The sequence below is a fragment of the Alligator mississippiensis genome, chromosome 8, assembly GCF_030867095.1.
Source record: "Alligator mississippiensis isolate rAllMis1 chromosome 8, rAllMis1, whole genome shotgun sequence".
In the NCBI taxonomy this organism is placed as follows: domain Eukaryota; kingdom Metazoa; phylum Chordata; order Crocodylia; family Alligatoridae; genus Alligator; species Alligator mississippiensis.
In genome coordinates, this window is record NC_081831.1 from 9,799,206 (window position 1) to 9,816,113 (window position 16,908).

A 16,908-nucleotide genomic window follows, 5' to 3' on the forward strand; every position below is an offset into this window, starting at 1 on the left:
CAGGCGAGATGGATGCCAACAGCTGTATTGACAAGTAGGAGCCTGATGTCCTGTCCAGCCCTTCCAGAGCTACGGGGAGGTGGTCCCAGGCAGCGGCTGTGCAGGAGAAGCCGGGAGAGCTGCCGGCAGGAAAGCCGAGCTAGCGCGACCAAGCACCGGCAGGAGGATTTGGAGCAGCTCGGTCCTCTGCACTTCGCAGCCCTTGTGATCAGCAGCACAAGCCCGAGCTCTGCGCTCCTCCTTTCGCGATCCCCTCCCTGCTTCCCCGGGCTGGGATCCAGGCAGCCTCATTGTGCTGGAGCCGGGCAAAGGTCCGCTCTGCAAAGCTGCCCTGGGCTCCTCACCGCCCGCCTCTGCTCCATCTATTATGCATGCATCCACGCTGGAACATTTGTAACGTGACCTCTGCACACCTGCCCGCAGCTGGGATTGCTGTTTACCCTCCTCCCTCCCCTCCCTTTCCCCTGCTATGATCAATGCACCTATGCAGGCAACCTCTGCTGGAGTGTTTGCAGGCTCACCTCTGCCCTGAGCTGGGATTGCTGCTCCCCGCCCCCAGCCCTCCCTCCCGCAGCCTGTGACCCAGCCCGCACGCCCGCCGCCCCTGTCCCCTGCTGTCAGCCCGCAGCCCAAAGACCCCCCATCCTCAGCCCGCTGCCCTCTGGGGCCAGCTGCTGCTTCTGGGGTTTTACAAAGAATCCTCCCCCCAGCCCAGCCTGGTGCATACTCCCTCCATCCCCCTTCACCCCAGTCTGGTACATGCTCCCCCCAGCGCCACTAGTCCAGGATGGTGCATACTCCCCCCAGCCCCTCCAGGTGCATAGTGCACCCCAGCCCCCTTCTCCCCAGCCTGGTGCATGCTCCCCCCAGCCCAGCCTGGTGCATGCTCCCTCCAGCCCCCTTCTCCCCAGCCTGGTGCATGCTCCCCCCTAGCCCTCTAACCCAGCCTGGTGCATGCTCCCCCTAGACCCTCCAGGTGCATAGTGCACGCCAGCCCCCTTCTCCCCAGCCTGGTGCATACTCCCTCCAGCCCCCTTCTCGCCAGTCTGGTGCATACTCCCACCAGTCCCCCTAGCCCAGGATGGTGCATACTCCCACCAGTCCCCCTAGCCCAGGATGGTGCGTACTCCTCCCAGCCCCCCTAGCCCAGGATGGTGCACAATCCCCTCAGCCTCTCCAGGTGCATAGTGCACCCCAGCCCCCTTCTCCCCAGCCTGGTGCATACTCCCTCCAGCCCCGCTAGCCCAGGCTGGTGCATACACCCACCAGCCCCTCCCGATGCATAGTGCACCCCAGCCCCCTTCACCCCAGCCTGGTGCATACTCCCCCAGGCCCCCTAACCACTCCAGCCCAGCCTGGTACATACTCCCCCTCAGCCCCCCTTCACCCCAGCCTGGTGCACGCTCCCCCCAGCCCCTCCAGGTGCACAGTCCACCCCAGCCTGTTCCACCCCCAGGTCCTTTAGCTCAGCCTGGTCCTGTCCTTTCCTTTTTTTTTTTTTTTCCAAGTGGGGGTGGGGGAAGGAAGCAAAGCCCCATCCAGACTTGAAATAAAGCCGCGGAGGCTTTCAGGGCGCCTCTCGCCTGCAGCCCAGCCCAAACCCCGGCATCCAGGCCGCTGCCAGCCGCCTCGACGCGCCGCCTCCCCCCGCCCTCCCGCGCTGGGTCGGCCGGAGCCGCGGCACCGCGATCTCGGCGGCGGCTGGAGCCCGCGTGCGGGCGGCGCGGGGCGCGGGGCGGCCCCTCCACGGGCCCGGGGGCTGCAGGCGGGGGGCGCCCTCCTCTCCTCCTCCTCCTCCCCCGGCGCGGCAGGGCGTTTCGGGGGGTAAGTGGAGTGGGGGGGGGGGTTCTGCGAGTTGTGCGTTTTTGCAACCAAGTTGCACCCCGAGGGAGGGGGTTGCATGCATGCATGCGGGGGGGGGGGGGTGCCGTCCCGCACCGCACGTGAAGGCAGCGCCGGGTGGTGCTGCTGTACCGGGGGGGGGGGGGCGGGCGGCAGGGGGGGCCCCCGACGTGGTCCCCGCCGGCGGGGCGAGCCGTAGACGGGGGAAGAACGACCCCTGCAGTTGCAATGCGGAAAGCCTCATTCGCTGGAAGGGCATCGCCGGAGCCGGGCGCGGGGGGAGACGCCGGGATGTAGGAGGCAGCGCCCGCAGGGGTGGCCCCGTCCGCCCGCGCTCATCGCCTGCCCGTCCCGTCCCGTCCCGTCCCTTCCCGCAGGAGCAAGCGGGGCCGGGCGCGCGGAGCTCGGGGGGCGCCGGCCCCGGGCCCGTCTATGTCTGCGGTGGAGAGCCGCTGCACCGGCGTGTCCCTGGCGGGGGCTGGCGCCGGCCCGGCGGGCCCCGGAGGGGAAGGGCCGCAGCTCGGACATGTGCGCGCAGCCCCGCGGCCGCAGCCAGCGCACGAGTCCGGCGGGAGCGGGGCTGGCCCCGCGCTACTGAGCCTCGTCCCGTTTTTCCGCCGAGGGATGCTCCTGGCGTGAGGCGCGGAGGATGGAAATTGTCTGGGAGGTGCTTTTCCTGCTGCAAGCCAATTTCATCGTCTGCCTTTCAGGTAAGGGGAGGGATGGGGGCATTGCGGGGTGGGCAGTGGGCATCCCCCCGTCGCCCAGGGGGGCATGGGTACCACCAGGGACCACAAGTTCCTCAACTCGCCCCAGCCGGGGGACTGGCACCGGGGCTGGGTGCCTCCAGCATGTGGGTAGTTTGAAGGCTGCTGCTGGGGCTCTTTTTGTGCGTGTTTGTGGCTGGAAATGGATTGAATCCCCCTCCTTTATAATAACCCCCCTTTTGCGGCTGGGAGTGCTGTTTCAGGCTCTCCGGTCTCAAGGTTGCAGACGTTTCTCCCTCCCCATGTGCGGGCAGTCGGGGCATTGCCTGTCCCGTGTGTCAAGGGGCACGGCTGGGGTCTCGCATTAAGGATTGGAGCAATTTATGCCCTGGAGAAAACACTCTTTTCGGCTTGAAAAGCCCTGGCTGGCCGCTTCCCTTGCCATAGCAGTCGGCTGGAATAATTACCATTGCAGGAGCAACAAGGAGTGGGGGGGCTGTGGGATTTCTAGCTTGGGACGCTTCGGTCGCAGTCCCGGGGGGGGGGGGATCCGGGCTGCCTGGCTCCCTGCAGGCTGACTCTGCCCTCCAGTCTTTGCCTTAATCTGGGACTGGCAGCACCAGCCATTACATTGCAGGGAGGGAGGTCCCAGTGGGTGACAGAGCCATGGGCTGATGGGGAAACCTTCCCAGTGACAGACCAGGCAGAGACTGGCCTTAGCCAACCCCTCCCCACCAGACCGGCAGCCCCTGCCTCATCCCTTCTGCTGGCTCAGCTTGCAGTGCCCACCCCTGCTGGCAGTCTCTGCACCAATTTCTGGCTGAACCTGGAATAAGCCATGGAACGCCCACCCTCTGGTAGCACTTGTGCCCGGGTGGGCATTACCTGCACCCAGTCATGAACTGGCAGTGCCTGCATCAGCCCACTGGGTCACTGAGCCCTTTTTTTCCTGCAGTGATACTGTGCACCACCAGGCTGGGTGGTGTGTTTTCTGACGCTGGCAGCAACTCTGGCTGCCCTTACTCCTTCACCTATGCTTGCTGGCACTGCCTAGATAATGCACCCTCTCCCTCCTCGAAATGTCAAAGCCTGCTGCCTCAATCATCTCTATCTCATGCTTTGCGGTTTGTCTCAGTGTGATATGCCACCTGTCTAGCTCTCCGAGAAATAGTCACTTCCCATGACACGCACAACAAGAACACAGTAATCAACCTCACCCTGCTAAAATACCAAGCTTTCTGACCACTTTCAGCAGTAACATACTGAGATAGACACTATATGGGCTCTTACACTGAGCTCATCACTCGACTATCTAGCTGGTATCTCCTAATCTCCCTCCCTTCTGAAATCGAAACCCAGGCTTGTGAAACCGATAGTAAGCTGGGTCCTACAGGGGCTCTCTTGACTCTCCATCTCCCTCTAGCTCTGAGAACAGTCTGATAGCCATCTCCTCTTTTTTTTTTTTTTTTTTTTTGGAATAAAACAAACCACAAGCTGCATCTGCTGCATGATTAAAGTCGTGGCTTCAAATATTTTGGTTTAATCCCATGCAGAATATTTATGTCCATTTAGCTTTCAGTTCCATATTTTTTCTCCCCTGGGTTCTTTCCTTCTCAGAGATCCAGAGTATTTGTCATCCTGGCAAGAAGAATTAAGATCTGCAGATATCTGCCTGGCACTAATGCTTTGTATCTCCTGGTCCTTTTTCATGCTGTTCTGGAGCTTATTAATTTAACAGTGCTAGTTGGGCAATGGTTGAGGTACAAGGCAAAAGATAGCCTGTTAAACTGTCCTAAATTAAATTGATTCAAATCTTGGATTCCAGAATATCATGGTGTTAGCATACATCATACCTCTGTCACGTCTCTCACAAAAAGAAATTAGGTGAGAGAAGTTCTTTAGGATTTGCATCTCTTAATTACAGAAGTAAAAAAGAATGAATGGCATCAGTGAATTAAGTAATACATTTTTTTTTCTTGGTAAATCAGTACATTTTAGCAAGACATTTCTAAGACTGTGCCTTTACTTTTAATGGTGTATGTGTATTTTTCCTGTGTTACTGAGTAAGGGCCTGACTCAAAGGCTATTTAAGTCACAGAGGATTCTTCTGTTATTTTCGATAGATGTTGGATCAGACCCTGTTTAAAGCTACAATTCAAAGTGGCATTGTTAGTTATCAGCCGATTAATTCAGCCTGTCTGCTGAGTAGCTCTATCAGATTTTGTCCTGTATGCTTTTATATAACACTACTTAAAACACAATATTTGCTGAACAGTTTCTTATCCAGTTCTGGACTTCTGTGACACAATTGTATGTTAAGACTGAATTCTTATAGTTGCCACTTTTGAATGCCCCTCCCTTGTAACCATTTAAGTCAATTGAGAGAGAAAAACGGAAGGAAACACCATTTATATCCCAAATGTTATGTAAAATTGTTTTAGTAGACTATTAGTAGTTCTTTGTGTAGGAAAGCAATTTTATCAACTAAAATACAAATACAGTACGATTTTAAAGGAATAATTGTAACAGTCTCCTTCCAAATGTTTCATTCATTGGTCAACTACCTATACCTCAGTTGTAATATTTTGGAGTGGATTGTCTGGGGATGAATGGTACTAGGATGCAGAAGTAAAACAATTATGGTTTTCTTCCAAGTATTTTTCGAGATTGTTTCATTTAGTGACAATTTAAAACACGTCATTTATAGGTTTCGTCTCGTGTAGCTTGTCAGCTGGATGCTTTCATTTTCTGGGAATACTGAATCAGTGCTTCTGCTACTTAAAGTTGTTTAAAAAAAAATCACCTAGCTTCATTTGTGTGAGTGATAAATCAAAACAGGTTGGAACAAGAACATAATTTTAATCCCTTAAAAAGAACTGAAAGGCCTTTTTTTTTTAATATGATGGTGAATTTTTTGTTCTGGTGAATAGAATTGCTTAAAGGTATCTGTGATGAAGACGTTCTTAGAGGTTCAGCTACTAATGATGATACTACAGGATGTCATTAAGAGAGTGTTGTGCCAATGGAGTTGTTGTCCTTTGGATAGGATGTTAAAATAAGATCTGTTCTGGCTGTTGTTCCTGTGGAGTTGCAGATAATCATGACAGCAAATAAAAAACAAGGAGATTACAGTCTGTGGTGTGACGGCCAAAATTCCCTTCCTGTGTAATACCACTGCGGATTAATTAGCAGCAATGTTCACAGCTGTAGGTGGGCTGCTGCTGGCCACGCAATGGCTGCCACGTTTGCTTGCACAGTCATTTGCATCCACGATGTGTAATGTTTTAAGGGGTGTAGACATTTGCAACAGAAAAGCTGAGATGTTCTTTTCAAACCTTTGCAGCACACTTCATTATAAAATAAAGAATGTCTAGCATCATCCTTATTTAATGAGAAAGGCTCCACTTAAGGAAGTTTGCCCATTAGTCTGCTCAAAAGAAGTCTGTGTGACCTGGCTGCTCCGGCTCCTCGTGGTGTGCTCCGACTGTGACACGAGATCTCAGGAGGCTGTTGGCAGTTCGAAGGTTGTAGTCATGAAATGGCCAGGGCACTCGTTATTTGAGAACATTCTCATTTTTCTTAAGAGTTTGCTGTTTTCCAGTCATGGATGGGCAAACTCCTGATCTCATTGTAGCCTCCTTGAATTCAGCTGGCAGCACCAAGGAGCCATAAATCACAGCTTACTGCCTGACTGAGGCTTCCCACGTGGAGGAACTCCTGGGCGGTGAAGAGTTGGCCTAATAGCTTCTGGCACTGAGGATGTCTGGGGGAGCGCAATGGAGCAGTGTTGCACTTCTCCAGCTGTTTTAAGAGCTGTAACCTCTGGTACGGCTTAGAGCAGCTCTAAAGCTGCTCTGAATTGTCGGGGGTTGAAGTAGCTCTTGGATGGCCCGGTATCTAAGAAGCACTAAGGTGACACAAAGCCTGCTTTGCTTGCTTCTTTCAGGTCTCATCTTCAAAAACAAGAGGGAGAGACCTGGAATTTTAGGGCCTGATAATTCCCGTTTCCTACCAGAGTACAATTGGCATAACTCAATGAGTGTTCAAGGAGATTCAGTGTTGAAAAAGAAATGTACAGAAAGAGTGCTAGGTCTTCAGTATCCATTCATTTCTGTGGCTGTACTGTGCTTCAGTAATTCAGGACCAAAAGCTTTGGGAACAAATTCATAATTGTCAAATACTGCTTCAAAACTCTGATTTTTTTCTCTAGTGTTTGAAGTAGGTAGAAAATAACATAAATAAAGAGTGTACTGTTCAGATGCAAACAGCTAGTCCCACTAAGGGGCAGATGCAGTTGATCCCACTAGAGTCAACATACGGGTTGATAAATAGGCTATTACGTTTAGTGGGCTAGCACTTCTGGCATCTCATGTAGTAGGTCTCCATCCTGTTCCCTGGGTACAGGCCTTTATCCCTGCACGGAGCCCATTGAGGTTCATGGAAATCTGCACAGGTTCAGGGATCCTTCTGTGCATATCAGATGGCAGGTTTGAAGCCATATGTTGGTGAGAATAACAAAAGGGTTTTTGATCCAAAGCCTTGTAGGTTGAGAATAGTTGCACAGTTTGTGTAGGTACCTCTGCAGCACTGTTTTGAATGTCTTCTCAGCTTGAAAGTACCATGAATTTTGCTGCCTTCTCAATGGGTGACAATGTACCTGTACTTAGACACTACTGAAATAATGGCCTTGCAACCCATTATAAATGTTTTTATTTGCTTTTCTGTTTGATAATTTCAACCATTCTATTTTAATTATTAGCTTTTCATCACACGATAAGATAGACACCAAAGCATGAAAAGGATAAGGCATTTATTTTTAGCTGCACAAGTAGAGAAGTTTGTGAATCGTCTTGCACATTTTATTCTGTTTTATATCAGGCAAACCTAAGGGGAGAGATTTGTAATCTTTGCTATTGTTTCTCAAAGAACAATGATTGAGATGCACGGTCTCTTGATCTTGCTCTGCTGACTCATTGTTAATAAAACTGAATTAGATACTCACCCAGCAAGACAAAATTATTTAAAAATGAAATCAGTGTTCCAATTAGATGGCCTAAAATCTGTCTTATCTGTAGAAGGCACTCTTGACTTATTTTAAGAGATGGCTGATTTCATATTCAACAAATGCATGTTCTTCAGCTTTTGCCCTTGAGATTTCAAAAGAGGTTTCAGTTATAATACCTTCAGCAAACAGCCTAGATGTTAAATTCATCAAGTATTTAAATAGTGGATAGCTTTCCGTGTGCATCATGAATATTCACTGTGTACCACTGAACAAGAAGGGCCAGCTTATCGTCAGAATATTATTTCCGTTTTCCCTGAGTGTTGAGCAAAGTATTTTTGTACCTTTTTGCCTAAGGGTTGAAATTCTAGACGAAGGCAGTGGGTGCTTTTTTTTTTTTTTTTTAACTTAAAGCTGCGCATTGTTGCTAACCTGTAGATGACCAATGCTCTCATTGCAAGGGTTGAACTGTATTACTGACCTATTGACGTTTTAAATGGCAAGAGAAGGCCACAAGGTTTTGGCTTTTCTGAAAGGGAAGTAAAATCTATTGTGTATGCTGCCATTTATCAAGATCAAAATCAGCTAAATAAATGCCTCTCTTCAACTGTTACAAATTAACCCTACTTAATAGTTTGGTATTGTACTAAGAACTGTGTTTCTCCTGGCTCTTTGGAGCACATATTAATAGGGTTTTTTGTTAATGGTCTTGCAATTGCTCGAATTGCTGTTCACTGCTAACAAGATCTCTGAAAACCTGACTGTTGATTGAAAATCCTATTTATAGCTGTTATACCACAAGTTAACCGCAACCTTGTCCCATGGTCAAAGCTGGGGCAGAGTCCATTATGACAACCCTTCAACATCATACAACAATTATGTTGGTCCTCTGATTCTTACCCTATTTATAGGTCATGTTTGGAGAACTGGAAGGAAGAAGTCAAGCTTTTACCTGGTTTGCTTAGAATCAGTGTTTCTGTTTTTAGCGTGACTGCATTTGCATTGTAATGCCATCAAGCAATGTAAAAGTGATTGTCAGCAATTGGGAATTCCAGCTAACAAACACAATTTGATTATGACAGACAAACTGTTGTGGATAACAATAAATACACTGGAAAGGCAGTGGTATTCCTTATAAGTATTGGCAGTGGCATCTTCCAGTGGAATTTACTGTTTTTACTGCTTACCGCTCAAGCCAAAGTAAAACAGTATTTCATTCTAAGGCAATGACACCGATAATAATGCTGCTGTTGCTGACTTACCTAACTCACAGGGACATCAAGAAGTTTAATTCAGTAAACATTACGAAGTAGTTTGAGGTCCTCCAACGGCATGTGTTAAGTTCAAATATTATTATAGGAATGTAGGAACAGTCATAACAAATCAAACCAATGGTCCATGTAGTTTACTATCCTTTCTACAGTGATGGCCAATACCAATGCTTCAGAGGCTAATGCAAGTGACCTTTCTTCCATCCCAAACATTGATTAACTGGGGAATAAATTGCCAGTGGGAAAAATTTCTTTCTAAACTCAGGTGCTTGGTTTTTGGCATTCGAATCAGAAGTCTGAGAGTTGACGTGAGAATATACAGACCCACTTTAAACTCCCTTTTGTGCCACTGTAGTGTTCAGGTGTGATGAGTTGTAGAAATCTAGACCCTGATGCTGTAAGTTGCCCTGCATGATAGATCTTTGTGTCCCCTTTCCCTTAATTGAGGTCCTGTACGGCACCCCCATGCTCCCATGGAGACCTAAAGTATTTCATACAGTATGTTTAGTTTTGCCTGTTAGCTTGAAAAATGGAAGGATACGAGCTGTTTTCATTCAGTGAAAAGTCGGTATATACCCTACAACACAAAGCAGTGATGGTCACTGCAGGCAAAATCAGTAGTAACCCATGCGGTTTTTCCCTCTGTGCTGTGAAGTACATTCATCCTCATCAGAAGTTGCTGGGGCAGCCTGGAGAGGAGGAGACTCTTGCTGTACAACAGCTGCATTATCCATGGTGTCAAGAGGCCACAGAGAGCCATGGGACCTGGTCTCCATGTAGTCTTACTTTGATCAGTCTTATTCTTAAGACTTATTACCTGCTACAGCATTAATTGCTTTCATTTATGTTTTATGTTAAACTCCTAATTTCAAAGGCGTAAGCCATTCTAGATCAGGTCACATCTAACTTGAATTGATAGACCCTCCTTTAGATGTCTGTCAGACTCCATCTGTCTGTTTTATGCCAAACAGTTAGCTTAAGCTCTCTCATTATATTGGTCCATGAGTGGGTTAAATGGGCAAGCGCAGCCTTCAGACTCCTGAGGAAACGGGTAATCAAAGACTGCAACATCAGATCCAAAACCAAGCTTGTGGTTGGTCAAGCAGATGTAATCAAGCAGATGTGATCTCCACCTTACCTTACAGAGCTGGAATGTGGAAAACGTATGGGAGACATCTCAAGCCGCTGGAGAAGTACCATCCATGCTGCTTGCAGAAGATCCTTTGAATCCAGTGGAAAGACAGATGCACCAATACTAGCATCCTCTTGCAAGCAAACATCAGGAGTACTGAGGCAATGATTGATCACCCAACATCAACTTCACTGGGCCAGTCATCCAGATGTCCAACTCCAGCATCCCGAAGCAGGTTTTATTCTCTCAGCTCAGTCAAACGATGCACTCAAGAGGAGGGCCGAGAAAGCATTTCAAGGACGTGCTCAAGGCTAGCTTGAAAAAATGCAACATTGACGTTAGCTCGTGGGAGACTAGCCCAGGACCACCCCAAATGGAGGAAGTCTGCTTCAAGGATCTCAGTACTTTGAAGCCTTACGAAGACAACAGGAGATAGAAAAGGGGGAGTGCAAGAAACGGCGTGCCACAGACCGAATCGAGAACCCAGTCCTACCCACCTTTCACGGAAATGTGTCCGAGCTGCAACAGAGTCTGTCAAGTCGGGATAGGCCTCTTCAGTCACCTTTAGACCCACAGATCAGACAATCATCCTGAACTGCAAAGTGGTTGCCAATGATGAGAATGGGTTAAATGCAATAAAACTACTTTCTGTTTTGACCTGAACTCTTTGCAGCTGGTCTAAGCATTTCACGCTCACTTTGCACTGGTATCAGTGCTCTCAGATCTGCAGTGTCGTATACCTGCGTTGTGCTCGTTTTGTACAGCCCTGGATGCCTATACAAGGTGCAGGGCCAGGGAGAATCATTTCGGTTTCATTCGACTGCAACCTTGTTTCTCTCCTCCTCTATCTTCTGCACTGAACCGTACATTTTCTCTATCGCAGCCAGGTATTCGCTGGTCTGTTCTACTGGGCGAGAAATAATACCTATATTTTTTCAAGACCTTTTAGAAAACTCCTGGTCTGAACATATTATAGAAATCATGAAGGATTATGATTTGTCTCTAAAGTGTAGGGAAGCTTAACATTAAAGTGGGGCCCACATTCCAGAAATATAATTGCAGTTATTAGGGTTTGCTCCTCCATTCTTTCACACCGGTTTATATTGACATTTTTGAAGTTGCTCTGAGGTAGGACTTATATAGCCTATTGGAGAATTAGGCCTGTCAGTGTTTAACTTAACTTAGTTTAAAGCCTTTCAATAATCCAGAATTAGGGTGAAATTTACTTCTGTGCAAGGAGCCTATACAGAACTTACCTCCGTTTATATTCCCCTTACACTATTAATAGTCATGTTGTGTAACGTTTTACAGCCACTTTGCACTTATATATGTCAGAGCATAAAGGGCAGCAGAGAATCAACTCCTAAATTATTCCCTTCTACTCTGCTATTTGTTCCACCTACATCATGGCTGCTGACCAGCAGATAGATCCCTTTAGATAGCGATGTCAGTACAGGATGCTATGCGTCTGTCCATGAATTGATCCTGATTCCACTGGATTTCATCCAGGATGTCTATGCCTACTAGTTGACAGTGACCAGTATATTCATTTAGTTCTTCCATTTGAGTAACTTCCTATAATGTTTGCATTTTTATAAGCAGTTTCCTATTGTTTTAATACATTTTCATTTCTACTGGAAAACAAAGCACTCTACAGAGATTCCACGGTCTTCTCCATTTTTGCCTAGATCATCCGGAGGGTACCATGTGGCAGTTAGTAATTGCAGGTGGGATTTAAAGTTATCTGCAGGTGCATAATTTTTATCCTCAATACCCCCCTGGCACTCGCTTTCCAAGTTGTTAGCAATATATCTTTGCCAGTCTAGACTTCTCGTGTAATTGTGCCTTTGCCCTAGAGTCACAGGTATTTAACTTGCTGTAGAATGGGATGCAAAATGGAGTAATAAATAATGTGATTTATTTTTTAATAGGTAGCACAAGTAAGTTTTTTTTTTTTCAAACTAGCAAGCTAAAACATGATCTTTTCTGTCAAGTCTTTATGGTGAATTCATGTTTAAACTTTGATGTGGCAAACACTTAGGCATTTTGCTGTATCTGGGGCTTAATGTGCAGACCCCGGAAAGTTTAGATTAAGCATGTACTTAAGAATTTCACTGAATCAAGGCCGAACACAAGTGCCCTAGATGAACAATATAAATTCTTCAGTTGAATTTCCCCCATTCTTCATTAAGGTGTAACATTTGGTAGAAACTAGTTTGTCTGATTAAGGTAGAAAACTACAAATGCTTTGCCAGGCAAAATCTTGGCCCGAATCCTGTTTAACTGATAAGGCATTCAAGTGCAATCTTACACCACCCTGCTTAAGATCCTAACAACCTGTTAGTGTAAAAGCTGGATTGGTTTATGTAAAATGCAGGTCAGTCTTCCTTTTATTTGCTACTGTTTGTGATTTACGGCCTTGTCACATGGGACACTTAGCACGTTTTTTATTTCAATCATAGTATGCATTACCATGCCGTATTAAAAGTTAAAGTGTGTTCTGAGCAGGTACTTAGTAATGTTTGCTATGGTCTCTACCAGTTTCTTATACATAATTGGCTAATTGTTGGTCCGAGCTCTAGCACCTCGCTGGAGCTGGTTCAAGACTGGTGCGGTGCTGGAGCTGCAACAGACAGTTGGCAAGTTGTGTTTGTATTACCTCTGTGGAGCAGTGCAACAATAGCTGAACATGTCTTATTTAATATGATCTGAAGATATGTCTTCCATGAAAAGTCCTAACTTTACTGCCATATGATGGCACTGAGGATGTGTTATACTGCAATGTGTGGATGTTGGCATTTTAAGTGCAGTTAACATGTCCTAAGGATAACTTGAAACATGGCCCTTTGTCTTAAGGCTAAGATGAAGGCAGATTGCAGAACCTGACCTATTAGGCTAGGGATAAACATTCAAAAAGCCGGAGCCTGAATTGATTCAATCTTTGCAGGTCAGTCTAACTTGCATAGATTGAACCAATTTGCAAGTGAACAGACATTCACTTTTGACTCCAGAAATGCAGGCACATGCCTGCAGTGGCTCAGGCCAGAAGCTGGGGGCCACTAGAGAAACCCCTCGGCTGGAGGGGAAGTAAGCTGAGGGAAGGAGAGTGGGCAGGCCTGAGTATGATTGGGGAGGGGTTTAAACCCCCACCCTGGCCTGCAGGTCTGCCTGGAGGGGAAGGGGGGCAACAGCCCCTGCCAGGGGTCTCCAGCCCCCACTCCCACTCATTCATTGGCTGGCATCAGGAGCAGGGGCAGGGCCAGACCCTAATAGCCTGAATGGAAGTGGGGGTTTAATCCCCCCATTGCAGGGCTGGTGCGGGCACCAATAGGCTCAGCTTGTGCACCTGGGGCCACGGCAGCCAGACACCAATAGCCTAAGGGGAAGCGGCAGGTTAATCTCCCCATTGCAAGCAGCAGCGTTGGGGCACCAACACAACGCCCTGGACCAAGTCCCTCCGAGGAGTGGGCAGCTATCTGCGGGGAGGCAGATTGTGACCTGGGGGCTCCCCCGCTGCAGCCAGGTCACATCCCACCTCCGTGGAGCTGCCCCGCAGCTGGCTGGCCACTCCTTGGAGGGACTCGGTCCAGGGTGTTGTGTTGGCGTACCCTGCCACTGCTGCCTGCAGCCCATCCTTGCCCAGCCCAGGGCTGCAGACCGTGCTGGGATTCATCCATTTCATAGACATTAGGGGTGGAAGGGACCTTGGATGATCATCGGGTCCAGCCCCCTGCCCTAGGGGCAGGAAGTCAGCTGGGGTCATAGGATCCCAGCAAGATAAACATCCAGTTGTCTCTTGAAGGTGTTCAATGTTGGTGCTTGAACCACCTCCAGCGGCAGTCTGTTCCAGGCCTTGGGGGCTCGGACAGTAAAGAAATTCTTCCTTATGTCCAGCCTGATGATGGAGGTCTCTGATTTAACTTAAGCTAGGAAGGGGTCTGGGACACAAGTTCCATGAACTGGTTTGACCTCAGTTGTTTAAGTCTGATTGACTTTTATTAGTAGATGTTTAGGATTGTGAATCCAAAAAAGATGACAAAGCCGGTAGGGAAATTCACGTCGTCCAAGTGAGGGACTAACAAGGTTTATTTCAAACTGGTTTTGGCCATTTTGAAACTGGCTTACGTGCACTGATTTTATGTTCTGTTATAGGTTTAAGCCAGTTTCTGATCACTTAAACCGGATTATGTGCAACTTCTGTCCCTAGCCTTAATGGTCTTTTAAGAGACTTGAGTAGAGTGGGATAGGATTGCACTTAAGTGCAAAGTACCACTTAGCTGTCTCAAAGGTGAAATAGGATTTGGGTCCTAAACTATTCTAGCATCACTAATATGGGAGAAAAAAAAGCATGCATTCCAAATTTAAAACCAATTCATTAACTGGAGTGTTAACCCTGACCTTATGGAGGCCAGCAATGAAATACACATTAGTTTTCTCAGTAGGAAATAAAGTTTCCATTGGAGCAGAACCAGAAAACTAGACAGAAGGAAGGGCACAACTAACATACAGTAATGATTAGCGGGAACAAGATTGTAACTTCATTTTCAATTTGATTTAAGTACAAAATTTGTGGGCCAGATTTTAAGAACTATCAGCAGTTCGTGCAAAGCTTGTTCTGACCCGAACTGATGCTGCTAAAGTGCACATTAGTGATGTTATAGTGAGCCGTTCTGCATCCAGAAGCCTTGTACCAGTGCAAGCAGCTGATGCAAACCTGGGTTTTGCCAGGGCCTTCCAAACAGACAGTTATGTAATTCTTGCCTTCACCTTTTCCATTTTTGCTGCTTCACTCTTTTGTATTTAAGAGAGAGATTATGCATCTCCTTTGTTTTTATGTTGAAAATGCATCTTTTCACTTGCATTATGACTAAAAAGCTTCTCAGACATTACCCTCAACATCTTTTTTTTTCCATGCTCCTAAGAGTCAAACCTATGATTCAGACTTCAGCCCAAAGCAAATTAGAACAAACATAAACCTCTTTTAAAAGGTCTGCCATATCCAGGTCATTCCACTGGGGACAAAAGGGTACAGTATGTTTTAGTCATGCAACCTCAGAAAATCAAACATCTGATGACTAATTAAAATCATCTGTCTTCTGTCCTGTAGTATCTAAAGCAGGAGATTTTGTACAATTAGAAATGATCCTTTCTTTTAACTAGATACCTGCCAGGTGATTCTGGTCATGGAAGTTTTTAGGATATAAAACTTTAAAAATCACATTTATATTTATATGCATGGATGTGTGTGCTTCAGAAATTGTAAAAAAAAAAAAAGAAAGAAAGAAAGAAGGGAGTGTATTATATGCTATTTGTATTTTTTTTTCCTTTCATGAAGTACATAAATAAACTAATGGAAAGTAAGGCAGCATGTTTTCATGAGCAAGGTATACATAATACAATAGAAGTGTTTGCATTTTTAAGAACATCAATACGTTCCTAACATTGCCTTCATGTACACTATGTGGCATATATACAATATACAATCACATGAATTGATAGAAAAGTTATATTTACACTTGTTTGTAATGACACCTCTAGTGACACACATTTATTTAGAACCTTTTCTTAATTATTTCGGAGGCATTTAAAACTATGGATACGCTTTTCCCAAATAAAAGATGTTTTTGACGTGTTTTCTGCCAGGAAAACAGAGTATTCGTTTTAAATACAAACTAGAAAAATATCTCAAATAAACAACCCCCCAAATCAAACCTCGGTTGGCTTCAATAGGCTAAAACTATGTAGAATAATTACTGTGCCAGGAAATGTTGGCACCCAGGTTTGCTGAGTATTAGGCAGGGTTGCTGGTAAGTAGTGCCATTAAACAAACAGACTGTGACCTCAACCGCAGGGTTTCAAGTATGTTAGAGAAGTCTGCTTATGAGCTTTTCTGGTCATGTGGTCAGAATGATTTTCAGTCACTTTGGTCATTGCTGGATTAAAATTGAGAATGCAGAGATTAATGGCCTGTTGTGACTAATCCACCAAACCTCAGTTCCCAGTTTTTTTAAATTGACCGAACTTATAGGTAGTTAAGAAATGGTAAGCAAGCTGATATCATCTCTCAATGACATTAGCAGTGACCTATTGTCTATGACTCCTTTTGAGGCCCTGGTCAGAGGGATACTTTTGCATGAAAAATGCATCTTATTTTTATATTTTCCCCTTCGCACCCTCAGAGGGAGTATTTAAACAAATCGTGGAGGAAAAAAGGCTTACCATATTTGAACAAAGGTTTAGCATTAGCACAAGGTTGAGGCAAACACAGAATAGATACTCAGCATGAATAGTAGGTATAGTACTTAAAATGCCTGATAGGGTTGCACGTGGAAAGAGAATTTGAATTTACATGGTGTTAGTACCAGACACTTGCACATTGAAACAAAACTCGCCGCATCTACATGTCGCCCTACGGTGACGTAGCGATGCACTACATCGCTGTAAAGTGCGCTACAGCTACATAGCAGTCATGCAGGTCTACACACGATCTCCAACTATGTCACCGTAGTGGTGCTGTCCCTAGTTATAGCATGCCGCCACGGTGACGTAGCAGCAAAACCTACCTGCAATACTGTGCCGTGCTTTAGTACTTCCAGTACTACTACTTTTGGAAGTACTAAAGCATGGCACTATAATAACATCACCATACGGCGATGTGTAGGTGCTCCCATAGTAATTAATAGGACCTATCTGTGATGTCTTCTAGTCAGACATGAATTCAAAGAAACCCAGCTACCATTGGCTTTTGTCAAATGCTATGGACTTTCCTGTCATGTCAGGAAGGAGGTAGTCAGTTGACTTGCTCTCCCTTTGAGAGTTTTTTTTCCTTCTGAGTGCCCCTGCCAATACTGGAGAATGGAGATGCAGATTGTGCCTCCTAAAGGAGATTTAAATTTAACCCATGTCATGAAGCTGAAGTGATTTCCTGGTAGCAAATTTTGCCCCCGTACTGCA

General features: G+C 46.5%; 1 protein-coding gene across 2 annotated transcripts in view; it reads left to right on the top strand.

The window, feature by feature from the left end:
* The first annotated feature begins 1,673 nt into the window (after positions 1 to 1,673).
* Positions 1,674 to 16,908, top strand: part of CA10 (carbonic anhydrase 10) — a 352,521-nt gene continuing 337,286 nt past the window's right edge. The window contains exons 1-2 of one of the 2 annotated variants that reach the window (XM_059732087.1): positions 1,674 to 1,824; positions 2,220 to 2,552. In XM_059732087.1, the coding sequence (XP_059588070.1) occupies positions 2,492 to 2,552 (61 nt within the window). In that variant the 5' untranslated portion in view covers positions 1,674 to 1,824; positions 2,220 to 2,491. Of the gene's footprint in view, positions 1,825 to 2,086; positions 2,553 to 16,908 lie in introns of those variants that run through there. The other variant, XM_014601951.3, reaches the window with a different exon arrangement.